This window comes from Orbicella franksi, chromosome 2 (assembly GCF_964199315.1).
Source record: "Orbicella franksi chromosome 2, jaOrbFran1.1, whole genome shotgun sequence".
NCBI classification, from domain to species: Eukaryota; Metazoa; Cnidaria; class Anthozoa; order Scleractinia; family Merulinidae; genus Orbicella; species Orbicella franksi.
In genome coordinates this window covers 15,733,813-15,748,359 of record NC_138146.1, presented here as the reverse complement: position 1 = coordinate 15,748,359, position 14,547 = coordinate 15,733,813, and the positions used below count along the sequence as shown (strand labels likewise).

The 14,547-nt window shown below is 38.2% G+C and overlaps 1 protein-coding gene across 1 annotated transcript; it reads right to left on the bottom strand.

Moving 5' to 3' along the window:
* Positions 1–516: 516 nt before the first annotated feature.
* On the bottom strand, positions 517–14,521 carry LOC145478225 (uncharacterized). The gene is made up of 5 exons (XM_081456170.1): positions 14,160–14,521; positions 4,647–4,800; positions 3,531–3,692; positions 3,261–3,362; positions 517–2,854 (listed from the first exon to the last, which is right to left on the bottom strand). Exons 1-5 carry the CDS (start codon positions 14,283–14,285, stop codon positions 1,950–1,952), a joined length of 1,449 nt encoding a protein of 482 aa, XP_081312296.1. The 5' UTR covers positions 14,286–14,521; the 3' UTR covers positions 517–1,949.
* Between the last annotated feature and the right edge of the window lie 26 nt (positions 14,522–14,547).

Genomic DNA, 14,547 nt, shown 5'->3' with positions numbered 1-14,547 from the left:
ACGGAAGGAATACTTCTACCCTCGACCCTCTATAATACTTGCCCGTTTCCCAGCTCTGTCTCTGAACTACTTGATTGTGCGCAGTTTACCAAAAAAAAAAAATCTTTCAACACAAGATTGATAAACAGTGCCTATGCACTTCAGAATCGCTAGGAGTACCATCAACAAAGACAATGGACCATGTGGCGAGTCAAAATTTTGCAAGTTTCCTTGTTTTGCGTTTTGCATATTTATCAGAAGAAAGTTTGTATTTAATTAATTATTAAGTTATTGTTTTATTTTTATTTTTATTTAATTACATTTTTAAATTTATTATTTTTCGGTCATTCCGAGGATTCCTGGTATTGCGGGTATTCCGAGTATTCTGGTTTTAGTTCCAAATTCGGGAAAACACTGGGTATTCTGAGCGTGAAGTTTTCTCTATTTGCAACACTTGTTGCTATGAACACTCTTTTTCCTTGTTGTCACTGTATTTGCGAAATGGAGTAGAAATGAATGCATTTACGTAATCACCGCAGTTACTTCTTCTGAAATGTTTCTTGAGTTTTACTAGGTGTGTAAAGTTTTCAATTGATATATTGCAAAAACTTCCGGTACCGTATCCGTAAAGTTTCCTCCGTTTGCGTTTTTTATAGCCCAAAGAACGTGGCATGAATAAGATCTCCATTGCTCTCTCTCTCCTTAGCAGAATTGAACGGACAGAAACCTTAATGGTGACATAATCTTAGTATGTGCGCATGTCTATTTCGACACTTGCCGAACTCATTTCCAGTTTTTGTCAAACGCAGGTATAATGGCTGGCAACCGAGATGCAGTGAACCAATCAGAAAGCTAGAAATGTATTATTTGAGGTTTAGAATTTAATAATTTTTATTTTTAATTTTATTTTCTGTATTTTTTCTGGTCTTTGCGTCGTTGCATACAACGGACTAGGCTGAATTTCTTCCTTGTAACCTTGGCAACAGGCAAATCCTTTCATCTACGAAATTTTCACAATGGCATAGCATAATTTTGTGGGAGGGTGGGTTATAATGTACTATGGGATCGAAAATGTTGTCAGACTAACAAAATGATAAGGAGGGGGAGAGCGGGAGAAAGGGATCTTGGAAACAAAGTTCCCATCGAGAAGAACTGAGACAGCGGAATGACGGACGCAAATTGGGATGCGAAATAAAGAAAGTACTTGTACTTTACAGTTATCAGTATTTTCAAAACTCTTCTGTATCTTGACATGTTGTATATCTTAATGAATAAAACAAGCTGTGGCAAGGCTATTACCGCTATCAAATTAAAGTTTAAGTGATCTATCTTCATTCCTACGAAAGCAAAGTGTACTTGCTTGTTAAACGATAACAGAATGCAAATATCAAGGACCCCTTTCAAGGCGAAGCGCATGTGCCAAGTCCCTAACGCTGTTCCAATTTCAAAGCTGAAGTTAGCTTTATAACGAACAGATACCAGTAACACGCACCAAAATATTGCGTATAGTTGTACTGCATTAGTTGTGTTAAAAATTGTTCTATTTTCTCAGTGAGACATGTGCCTGAATTAAAACATTATTGCGCGACTTGCGGTTGACCGAATTACGAATTATAAAGTTTCTCGAATATGACTATATCGCTGCAAACGTCTAAGGACTGCAGTAATTCGATGAATGCTGATTGTCTCTTATTGCTAATCTATGACCGACAAGCGATACACCTTAAACTTAGTCTACAGATATCGTTTACACACAAGATTCTGATTTCTGTGTGGAACAAGGTTGGGGGGTTAAGGGGAGCTTATTTTGTTTGCGAATCTGATTAAAATCTTTCTCTCTAGAATTTTAGATGTATAACTAAATAACTGGCTTTGAAGTGATGAGAGTTCGAAAATGTAATGACTCTAAAGAGTGTTCTTGTCCAGTAGGCTATCTACTCTAATGGAACCTTCTTTAGTAAAGTAGCTTTTCATTTAAACCAAATAGAGGTTTGACCTGTTTTGTCCCAGCCGTTAGCGGTGTACCATCCGTGATGTGTGTACTGAGGGGTCCCACCCACCACATCAGGCTCGTAGTTAGCAGTAGGGGTACATCCAGAACACGGGCTTCGTCCCGAACCCGAATGGACACTTGGGAAAAAGGGACCCTTGGAAAAGCTTCCATAAGGCGTGGTTTGGTCATAAAAACCGTAACCGGTTGGGTAGGAGTCGGACCATGTTACCCCAAGGGCCTCCCCAAGGGCATATTTTCCGTACGTGCCACTTTCTCCTTTCAGCGCTTCAACGACAAAACCAACGATATGCATACGGCCCGGCTGTCCGCCGTTATAGCGGTTATGATTTGCAAAGGTTATGTTGTAAGGGTTGTTCTTTAAGTAAATACGGTACACGTATGCATATTGGTTGATACCGCCCGTGGCTGGGTTATTACCCGCAGCCATGATCATGTAACCAGCGTTATTTGCCATCATTACCGCCCCGTGTGGTAAATTAATCACGCCATGAGAGGAGGTGCGTTGGGTTGGAAGCCAAGCGAAACCAAAGGGACTATTCATGTTAGAAATGGCCTTGTTGTTGGAGTTTGTTCCCGTTGTGTGAACGTAACCATAACTAGCGAGCATCCATGCTCCACCAGCAAAGCTCATGTCGCAGTAAGTTTGAGCCGGGGCTGTTTCACCAGGGGGCTGGATCCAGTACATGCCGCTGCCTACACTATCGCCGGCGTCAAGAATTGCTTGTGCGTTTGGTGCCGGGTTGTCTTTAGTTCCCAGTCTTTTTCTTGTACACTGAACACCAGAATAAGGAGGTGGACATTTACAGAGGTTTTCACTGATGCACGTGCCTCCATTTTTACATGGCTTTCTTGCACATCTACCTTCAAAAGGAAAAAGGAGCAACCGTTAGCGGATCTTGCTCAGCAGAATCATTCAAATCTATACTATTGCTAACCACTAACCATTACTTTGTCTACTGCATATAATTAGCATCTAAATTTTTTTTCATCTTGCAAATGAAATATCTTACATGCTTATTGGTAGCATTACGGAATGACTTCACGGCAAAGCTAATCTAAACTAAGCTTTCGCAGCAGTACGACTTAACTTAGCCCAATTTCGCGTTTTTGAATCTAATTACGAGCAATCTTCAACCTTAATTGAACGCTACACCGTATTTTAAGAATCTAAGATTGCTTAAATGTCTACAGAGAGCTTTGCATTGATTTCATTCCGAGCTTTTCAGTTCAAAAAATAAAAAATATAAAGTAGGAAGCCAGCACTTACTTTTATGACAGAAAGCTCCCGCGTAACCTGGCGGACATGCGCACCAAGAAGCGTTGGGTCCTGCACACTTGCCTCCATTGCGACAGTAAAGATCTTTACAGACTACAAAATACAAAAATATTACAAATGAATTACAACTGTACGCGCAATATTTTTTGGGTTAAAGTTAGTGTGCTCCTTGGGCGATATGTTGTTAGTGGCTGGTTTAAACCGTGCTCTTTTTTTAACTGACTGAAATTCCTTTTGGTTTACGTGAAGTACCATACGTACCTTTGCATTCCTGGCTACTGCAGTACTTGATGAGAGAAATCTTTGTTTCTTCGCATTCCTGAGCTGAGGCACTGGCATTGAGGTCACAGTTTATTTTCTTGGAAAACAATTCGCAGCTTTCGACGATCATTTCCATTTTGTTGAAGCACTCCAGGCAAGATGCTTAAAAGAAGGAAGAAAACAATTGTCATAACCGTAGGCTGCCTTTTACGAGTTGGCTCATCTGATGGTACTGACGACCGGGATTGATTCACAGCCTGTGTTCACACTTGGTGCCCTAGCACGGTGCCCGAGTACGAGTTTGGACGGGTACTAACCTGAATGTGAACGCACCTTTTTACCAAGTAGTCACACCAGAATTCGGGCACACTGCCCATGCCCGGGCACAAGGTCTTGACCTTATACTATGGCACTAAATGGCACTTGGGTACTTATACTAGCGCGTCTGAACGCAACACTATTTTGTGCCGGTGCCTTGTCATCAGTGCTCGGGCACCAAGTGTGAACACAGCCATAATGAACCGATCGTAATAGATCAAGGTCGGAAATAATCAAAAGGAGACTCAATCTGGAAAAGAGAAACGCACTTGGCGTGTATCGTTTACCGCAAACTTTCCTTTCAAAGTTTTACACAGCAGGCTAAATTTCGAAATTTCTCGTCAGTTGTAACAAAGGGCTTCTAAAATTTCGTTGGAAACAAATGTCGTTCGTTAGCGTTGAATTTCGGTTGCATTTCTTTAGCACAGCAGTGTATTTCATTGCGGCTCCGAATGCCGGCGCAAAAAAAAAAGGCAGCGCATGCGTATTAGGAGAAAAGTATCTCGGCTTGTATTGACTGTTAATTGTTACTTTATGTTAGCTCATATTTACAAGGGAATGATTGGCGTAATTGCATTTGTTAAGCTTGGCCGAGAAATCAACTCTTAAACTACCACTTAATAATTTAGAAGGAAATTTTGATCACGGATATAAACACCTTTTCCCTCGGGTGCAACTTCAACCCCTCCGTTATAAGCCTCCCTTGCATCCCTTAAAGATGATAGATAAAATCGCATGTCACGCTAAGACACATTATATTTGTGACATAAGTATCACAGGGGTCTCATCTTAACTGACCTTTTGCGCAATGAGTTGAACATAGGCGTTTCAACTTGTCCTGATATCCATCACAAACCTCGTAAATGTTGAACGTGAGTAGTGGGAGTCTTGAATCTCGACATTTTGCGGCCGCCATGTACGCTTCCTTCACGCAATCCTCATAGGTTGTGTACTGAAACAAACAGATAATAACCACTTTTAAAAACATCTTAGCCGGTATGCGAATGCAAATGAGGAGTATTTTCCGCTAACTCTAACACTCGACTAATTCTGTAGGAAAACAAGAATGATGAGACGTAGAATCACTGAATTTCTTCCTTCCCAAGGGCATACAGGTGACTGTTTGTTTTTAAGAGGGATCCCCAAATCTTGGATAAAACTGTTATCACATATATTTTATATGATCGATTTATCCGGTCACTGTTTTTCTGCCACTCTGGATCTTACACTCACTCTGGATCTTACATTCCTCAGCTCTGATATTTCCCGGACGTGTTTCAAAACCTCAAGCAGTGCGCCCCAATTAAAGTGTACACACAACACGCATAATATCCGATGGTCGGAACTAAAACAAGCAAAATTGTCTAGCCTCTCATCTCACCTCTTGGCAGTTTTCGTTGCCTTCATGTGGAATAAGGAAAGAGTTAACAGAGCAAAAGCTCAGAGCTATACTGCAGCTGAACACTAGGGTTAAAAAATATTGCATTTTCTTGCCTATAGCAGGCAACGCCTTCAACCTTTGCCTTGCACCGTTCAGCTGATTGCCGAAAGTGGCACCCAAAATACGATGCCGTGTCTTCTATATGGCAATGTACGTTGTTTAGCATGTATCAGATCACGTTCGCCACGCTGCTCGTTGTTCATGCGGTACTTTGTTACTTAAGTTGTTATCAGATTTGTGCATTATACTATACTTCCTGTGTTATGAGATCTGTACAAGAATGGCACTGCGGTGCATTTCAAAAGGAGTAGTGCGAAACAAGAGTTTAAAGAGTTCAATAGTCTCAGCTTTCTTTTTTTAGTGATGAAGAAGTCAGAGCCATATATTTTACTGCCATGAAACACAGTTGATGTTGCAACCACGAGAACCATGAATACATGACTGCAGCCCTAGAATATGACTTGCGTTATACATTTACATTCGCGTGAAACAACGCACGATTGTTAGTCATACTCTGAAAGATCAGCATTCTTTAAGCTGTAATCAGGGCGCTCGAGTATCCATTCTATCCATGACACACTTTGCGGTGCACCATTTTTCCGATAGACTGTTTTCGATATATTAAAATTCAGCTTGGCAGTGAGGCCTAGAGAACACAAACAAAGGAAATTGAATGGCCATGTTCATTCGTGATCATTTCTTTTGTTTGTGTCCTCCAGGCCTCACTATCAAGCTGAATATTAATACATCGAAAGTGGCCTATTGTACAACACCGTCATCAATGTCATAACAGAATTGAAACATACCATAAAAATGCGACTACTGCACAAGTGAATTGCCCTTAAATTAGCAAAGAAAAAATATCATCTAGATATTTTGGCGATGCAACCAAAAGGCTAATTGATACGCACGGTCTTAAGAGTCCACTCTTGACTAAAAGATCTTATCTCTTTGAAAACCCCACTACATATTGTAAAGCACAGACTATGTACTGACCGAAGGCACGTACGCGAAGAGTCAAGATCTTTGTTAGTCAATAACGGTTGTAGGACTGGTTTAAAAGCACATATTTAACGTGTTTATTACACGGAGAGCTTGGGAACGCGTCCAGAACTCTGACAAAACATATTGAACCTTTCGGAGCAGCTCAAAAAGTCTTTTTCGTCTCCGTTCTTGAAAAAAAAAATGTTTTAATCAAGACTTAATTGAATTTTATTGGATTGATCCAGTTATACTTTAAAATTTTGCGAAGGAACAATTGCAAAGAAAGCAGTGAATGGGAAGGGATTTCACCCCTTTTATCATGTGTGTTTATTTATTTACTTTTTTCCTTGTTTCTAAGTCTCAGATCCAACTGGAATTTTTGGTTTAAATTTTATCGCAGTGTATAATGGACTTCGAAGCTCCCGTTTTAATTAACCACGCCCATCTATATTCATCGCGTCCTTGGGCATTGGTGCCTGATGCATTTCATATCGTGATTGCCTTTGTGCTTTTTTATTCTTTTAGAAATAACCTAAGACGTCTCAAACATATTCTAAAGTTTTCGTTAATGCCGCGTACATGATCAATTGGGAACAATTTGAAGGTCACCACCAAAGTTCTTTAAAGTCTCACGTCTATGTCAAAATACCGCTTCAGCACTCTCAGTGTAGGAGGGTTATACTGGAGACACATTTTTAAATTTACTCATGGTATAATGTGCTGTCGGGCGCGGTCGGGTTTTTAACACTGCTACTCAAGGGTTAGATACTTTTGGTAGCGCTTATTATTGTAGAAGGACGGTGGCTAAATGGTTTGTGTGCCGGACTCTGGATCGAGGGGTCTGGGTCCGAGTCCTGGCCAGGGTCATTATGTTGTGTCCTTGGGCAAGAAACTACTCTCACAGTGCCTCTCTCCATCCGTGCTGGGGGTAACCAAGCGATTGGCTAACATCCCATCCAGGGGGGAGTGGAAAATACACCAAGTCGCTTCATGATAAGAAAACTGGGGTGATATCAGGCAAAGTGAGACACTTTTGGCTGACGTAGACTTAACCTTATATTTTTTGATACTTCAAAAAAAGTAAAAATTAGTTTTGACAGTTATTTGTTAAGATTATGTATCGTAGCCAGGACTAAAGGTGCTTAGCTTTCAAAACTCCCCTACCTAAAAGAAATACTAGGTTACAATACTTAGGAAGAAGAACCGTTGTAAAGCTCATCCCACTACACAGAAGTGGTTCACTATAACAGCTTCCTAAATTGTACGCATGTTATAGGTGTCCCCAATTAGTAGACATTGTATGCTAGCGACTTCGACACGTTAATAAAGTTCTTATCTTTATCTCATCTAACTTCTCTTTATTCCTAGCCAAGAAATACCTTGGGAACAATCCTACCGGTCTCTTATGAACAATTAACAAAACCTGGACATGTTCACCTTCCTCCCCGTGCGCGGGCTCCTTTCTCGTACAGCGGCTGGTAATCGAGCCCAGGCCATGCCACAATATCTTTCCCGGCCAAGAACTTCCGTGAGAAAAATTAAAAAGGTATGGATATTGCGTAATGGTATTTTTTGGTATTAACCTTGCACAAGCCTTTACAACAACAAAAAATCTCACATCAGAAAAAATATATCAGTAAATCTACTGACTGGATATAAAGGTTCACCCCTTACATTTACTTGTTATATTAGAACTTTCATTCGTCCAAAAAAGTGGCCTTATATGGAGTTGAAAATTACTGATTTCCTTTCAGTGATTACGCGCTTTATCACACAGATACCAAAGACGGTCTGAAATATTGACTTAAGTGACTAACGCAGATGTTCTTGCAGCACTCGACGCACATGTACGACTGTAGGCTTTTTCATTTTTTCATGTTTGGGTACCTTAATATTAAGCCGGCTACTTTCACTGTATCGACGGCAAGAATACCTCTTGTATTTCACGAATTATCTAGTTTAAACTTTTGAAAGCTCCATTTGAAACGAAAGCGTTGAGACTTTCTCTGTTGGCTTATAATTTCTTTCCCTTCTAGTACTAAACTTTTACATTGTAGCGAAAGGAATTCTGAAACGCCGTCATCAAAATGAATTCAATATACAACGTAACTTTCAGGATTCACGTCATCTTTGCGTGTAGGAATTTAAACTTTTTGCTTACGCAGATCTCTTAGAATGAGAGATGAATCAAGAATTCCTTGTGATGTAAACCTGTCAAGAAAACTCGCTGAATTATATCGCTCGGTTTTAAGATGAGCTCTCCGACCAATATAATTACGGTTGCTAAAACGTTTTCTTTTTTACCCTCGTAATGCACGCAAATTTGCAAAAAAACTGGTTCAGTGTTTAGAACGAAAAATATCATATTGGCTTTTGAGAAGATTACCTCACATTGTTGATATTTGACCCTAACCCTAGGTAAAGTTAAGACTAAATCAGGTCATCGGCCCATACAGCTGGCGCTCGTCCGGTTCTAATTGTGTAGCACGTGGCGACTAAGAGTGTTCTAACCCCTCCTCCCGCCCCCGGATGGGATGTTAGTCCATCGCAGGGTTAGACCCCAGCATTAAATTCACCGGTACCCATTAATGCTCCTGGGTGAAAAGAGGCACCATGAGAGCAAAGCGTCTTGCCCGAGAACAAGACGCAATGGCCCCGGCTAGTCCCGCGTGCTAACCATAAGGCCACCCGGGCGCGCCTCTATACAAACCCTATCCTAAAGAAAAAGCCGGCTACTTAGATATAACGATTTAGTTCCCTTTATTATGACATATACTGAGACTATATTACGACATGAGAACGATTTTGCCTTTCAAAAATGTTTGGGTTTGTACGTGGTGCAAACACAAATATAACATAGAAGGACTTGTATTTCTGCTTATGACTCCGCTTTCTGCGTAAACGTCGACATAAAACGACTAAACTTAACATATATTGCATGTCTAAGAACACTTAAAAATATTTTTTTGTCCTTGTGATGGTACAGCCTACATGGACGGGTGAACAAAAACAAAAATAAATTATAACAGTTTCAAATAAAGCTGTCAATATCTCTCCTCTTTGAGATATACTCTAGTAACTGTATTTCCTTATTCTTTTGTGCGCAGTTTAAGAAACTGTTTTAGCCTTGCTGCGAGTGTTTTCTTTCTTGTCACCAAGCATGATCATCGATCGTTTAAAATTTGTTTAATTAGTGTTATAAAGTCTATTTTGCCACCTATTCGAAAAATAAGAGGGCACTCATTCATATATACCTCCTAAGAGATACTCTCTTACCGTCTATTATTAGATGATGTCTGGGCTGAAGCTTTAATGTCCTTTCCAAAAATAACAGTTTTAATAAAGCCATATTTGTTTCATCGTTTGTATTTTTTTGTTTTCTCGAATAAGATCAATATAAATCACGCGGAAAATATATAGAAAAGAAAATGTTTTAGCCGCGTCATGTTTAACTATACTGGCTCGGGCTTTCATCATCTTTTGAATCAATATAATGCTGAAAAGAATATTTTAGACCCTTTTTGTTTCCTTTTTAAAGTTAATGGCTATTTTTTACCAAAGGACAAGCAATGATATTTGCAGAGCCTTGTAATGTTTTCTTTTAACGTTATGCCATTTTTGTAAAGACAATGAGATAGTTCTTTATTTAAGTTATATTGAGACATAACAGTAAAAAGGGAAATTAAATCAAATATTGATAGCGTTGAAAGCTTCTTAATGCATTTTTAAGGTAAATGATCATTTGAAAAAGATAATGAATTATGGTCTAAATGGACGTCTAACAGTTAAACAGGAAACTAAATCAAATGCTAATATTTCACAGAGTGCTGGGTCATACGTTTTTAAAAGTAATGACCATTTTAAAAACCACAAGAAAATTCTAAATTTATGCGTTACAGTATAACAGGAAATAGAATCAGATATTTACAAGTTAAGCCAGAACTCTAAATCATAAACTATACGTAACTTCCTTTTTAGGTAATTTTTTCATATCAGTACATTTTAACGTTTTCTTAGAGACACGGTCTTATGTAATTGCTGATTACATCACTGGACAAATATGAAGATTCATATGAAGGATTTCATGTTTCAAGAAATGCGAGAGGTGTGAAGCTTTAGAAACTTTGGAACTTAGCTTTAATTTCGCCGTTGTAAGTAGGCGTGGTACTAACATTTAGCATTTGTACTTCCAAATAAACTCCTATTGGTGCTGTCAACATTGTAACTTAAAATCTCTGTAACAATTGTTGTGTGATTTTCCCGTTGATAACGGTTAATACATTTGTAAATTGCTCAGTGCGCGTGAATGACGAACAAAGGAACTTAAATTCCGTCTTGTCTTTGGAGCAATTTCGTTCTGTATTCTTTTTAAAATAACTGAGAAACAGCAAGCATTCATCGCCAACACAAAGGCACAGTGGCTTCACGGCTTCACCTCTTTGATCAACTGATTTTATTCTTCGATGTTTTTCTTACAATATTAATACCAGAATATACATTTTAATTAAAATGGAAAAAAAGACTTTCACAGAGATTCCACCCAATTTAAAACTGCTTAAAGACACGATCGGTTTCATTTGAAAGACGTTCGTGTCTTTACTTGTTCCACCCCCAGTGTTTTTCAAGATACTTTCCAAACAAGACCGTACCTCGGGTCAAAACACTGATCATCTTTTTAATATGTTCCCCTTTCAATTAGCAATCCCCCATCAAAAGATTTGAATCGAGACAATTTCTATGCAGGAGATAACTTCAGTATTATTTTCCAAGCTTGAAAAATATGCATTACTCCCTCCCCCAGAGAGAGAAGAAAAGAAAACCGAAGTAGTTGTACAAAGAAACAAGCCCCGCAGGGAATTAATAAGAGATTTCATAATGTATGTTGCTCAGGAAGCATTTTAAGCAAAGCAAGATAAAGTGATAGGAAAATATCGAGTGACTATTCACCAAAAAATGCAGTTGGTATTTATTTTGAACTTGTTTTGCTAGTACGTAGTTCAAGTAAAGCCTGGTATATAGATGTGACTTGACTTTGAAATTAAACTGATATGGGATTATCCTATAATGAACAAGCTATAGAGCCTGGTGAAGTCAGCAAATATGATTTATATTTATATCATAAACTTAAATATCGAACTTCCTGCTGTACGTAACGTGAAACATCTCGATCACGCGATGCTGTAGGGCTTTGTTAGCTTGTAATTTTGTTTCTTTGAAGTGGGTCACGATTTTTTCCGTAAATGAATTTGATCACAATATCTCTAAGACTATCACCTCTCATTTTAAATGAAAAAGGCTGTGTTTTCCTTTCTGTATTGCTCTGAGGTTGAACGTTATATTTTAAAGTCATTTAACCTCGGAACAATTTCGAAAGGATAAGACGCCTATAAAGTATTTTCGTGAGTAATAATTTCCGCTCACCAGACGAAGTTACCGGGAAGAGTATGGAGTTGTTTTCGCGGTCCTGGAAATTCTTTCCAGCTAGTACTCACTGTTATTCGTTTGTTTTTGTGTCGAGGTTTGTGTTTTTCAAATCTTAATTTTTCTCAAAGAAATAATAACTGACTTCAAAATGATACATTCATAGTGAACAATGCGTCTTCATGTTACTTCCGTCAAAATTTCTGTGTCAAAAAGTAACGTTTCAGAGTTTCAAACAAAACTAACGTTTGTTCGATATTCAGAAACTTTTGACCAAAAATACTAATCCGTATTGAAAAAATAGTTTTGCCAGTTGTACATTCCCTGAAATTAGTGCCTTGATTTGAGAACCTCGCTTTTTCTTCTGAGTATAATTAAAGCAGAATGCATTGCTAAAATGGTTACCTTTAACCACAAAACCAACACTGATTCAACGTAACACTGAAAAACGCGAAAAAGGTCTTAAAATTCCTTGCTTTTACAAATTCATCCAAAAACAATTAAAACGTACGAATCATGATAGTTTTGCTGAGTATTGAAATTTCTTGTTACCAGTAATTTGTCAATTTTGTCGTCAGGTGTTTCAGCGAGTTTCAAGCCGTTAAATAACACGCAATGAAGATGTCAAATTCAACTGAGGAAATAAATATTGCACAACACCTCTTTTAGCAATAACGAGATACTTTTTAATAATCATGCTGAATCAATTTCAGTAGCATTCCTTCTCACGAAATTCTTTTTTGTTTTTTTGTAAGAACTTAAAAATCTTTTGTTTAAACCAAATGTCAATCAAGTGTTATATAGATTTTCGTTATTTCCAGATCTGATAAGATTGACTGAAAAAAAAAAAAAAGAAACTACTTTACTGCGTTAATACACTTTGAAATATTTTTATTTATTGCATTCGGGTATAGCGACCTTCAGATTATCAGACGAGTAAATCTCGTTCCCAGGTTCTTCGCTCCAAAAGACTGACCCGTAGATAGTTCAGTTGTCGATTCAGGTCATGCCGTGTGCCAGTTTAGTTCAAGAGCTATGTCGCGATATTTAAGTCTATTTTTCTGATGCACACAATAATCTTCAACAAAACCTCAAACTATATAGTTTCCTAACACAAAAAACATCAAAAAGTAAGATTTAGGAAGATTGAGACGATTTCGCGCGACAAACTTAACTTTGGCCATGTTTTTGAAAATACGCCTTCCTTGTTCAAATTTCCTTTACAATTTAACAATGTCTAAAACTGGTAAAACGCCTTGCAGTGCGTTTAATGGCAAAACGTCATGATCACCAAGTAGTTCTGTATCGCCCTGTTTGAAAGAGGGGGTGTCAATACAAAACACAAAACGTACATTTTTCCATTATTTGACTAATCTTTCTTCTTCTTATTATTTTTTGTCAGCTTTCTTTTAAATCAATTCAATGTACCTTTTGAAGATTGTAATGATTGAGAGAAACGGGTTATCAAACCAAAGGCAAAACCACAACTCCTCCCTTTAGGCTCATTTAAGATCTTGTGGAGGAATGTTCTATTGTTAAGACTTGTTAAGCAATATTTTAATGCTTTTTTAAAGTGTGCTGATAAAAACTCCGTGCAATACTGCACGGCTATTTCAATCTGTTTTCCTTCTAATGATTTAATACAGAAGTTTGATACGTTAGGCGTTGGACTAACACCCCATGCCAGGGAAGTAGTTATAATTTTAGCTCTCCCATGCCACATAACTAGAATGACCTCTCGCCGTGTGTTTCGATTTGACTTAAATAAGGAATTAACCTTAAGTCAAGAATATACACCGTGAAGAGTAGAACGTATCGTAAATTCTCATCTTGCCTGGATCAGTAAAAGTAATAAATTTGTGCTTGATAAGGAACAATCTGAAAAAAAGTTCATTTCTTCGACTTAATGAAACTGTTGAACGGTTAATGTAAAAGCAATCAAACACTACCCTCCTAACCAATGTGCAGTTTTTGCTTTATTTTACTGGCCACTTTTGTTTTCTTGGTTCTACGAAGGCTGTCAACATTGTGCTCTAATGCATTGCTTTTAATTGTATTTTCGTCTTCTCAGCGCCATTTAACACATACCTGATGTTACGTACTTTTCTTGAACGCATTGAGTATCTCAGTCTAATGTAGAGATAGAGATCCCCTTCTCTCTTTCTCGTCAGGGTAAGCATAATTTAATGAAGCAAGGCCAAAAGTACTGTTAACATGCCAAAAACTATTACTTTTTTTTAGAAAAATTATAAAATCAATTCGATTCAAACTCAGTAGGCCATACATTTGTATCATCAGTTATTCTGACTTTCATCCGTTGTGTATAGCACAGGATCAAGATATTGTCCCAAGAATGCTAAGACACATCGATTTTCACTCGAATTAAAACTTAATTCTAGAATCCCTCTCCAGCCTTTCGGTGATAACTGGCCAAACAAACTCTTTGTTACTGACTGCTCACTTACAGTATTAATCCCCTCCTGGCATGTCTCCATTCTCTTTACGATGTCTGGCTGACCACTTGCTGAAGGAACAGAACAGTGGCTTAAAACGATGCTGCAACTGAAAACCAGGGCTGCAAAGAGTTTCATGTTGAGCTCTTGGTTGCTAGCACTAGAGGAACAGTCTTCAGAATGGCTGCCTAAGAAGGCTTTCTCTACCTTTTGAGGGCCGACAAAGCAATTGAGAGATGTATGTCACGTTTGGTAGACAGAAAAATTATTTGTTTTTTTCTTCCCTCGTTTCTCTTTCGCAAATCCTGAGTAAATGATCGTGGATAGTACTGTCATTCTTGGGTAAATAATATGTTATGAGGTCTCGCATTTTATTTTCATAAAAAAATATTCACCTGTC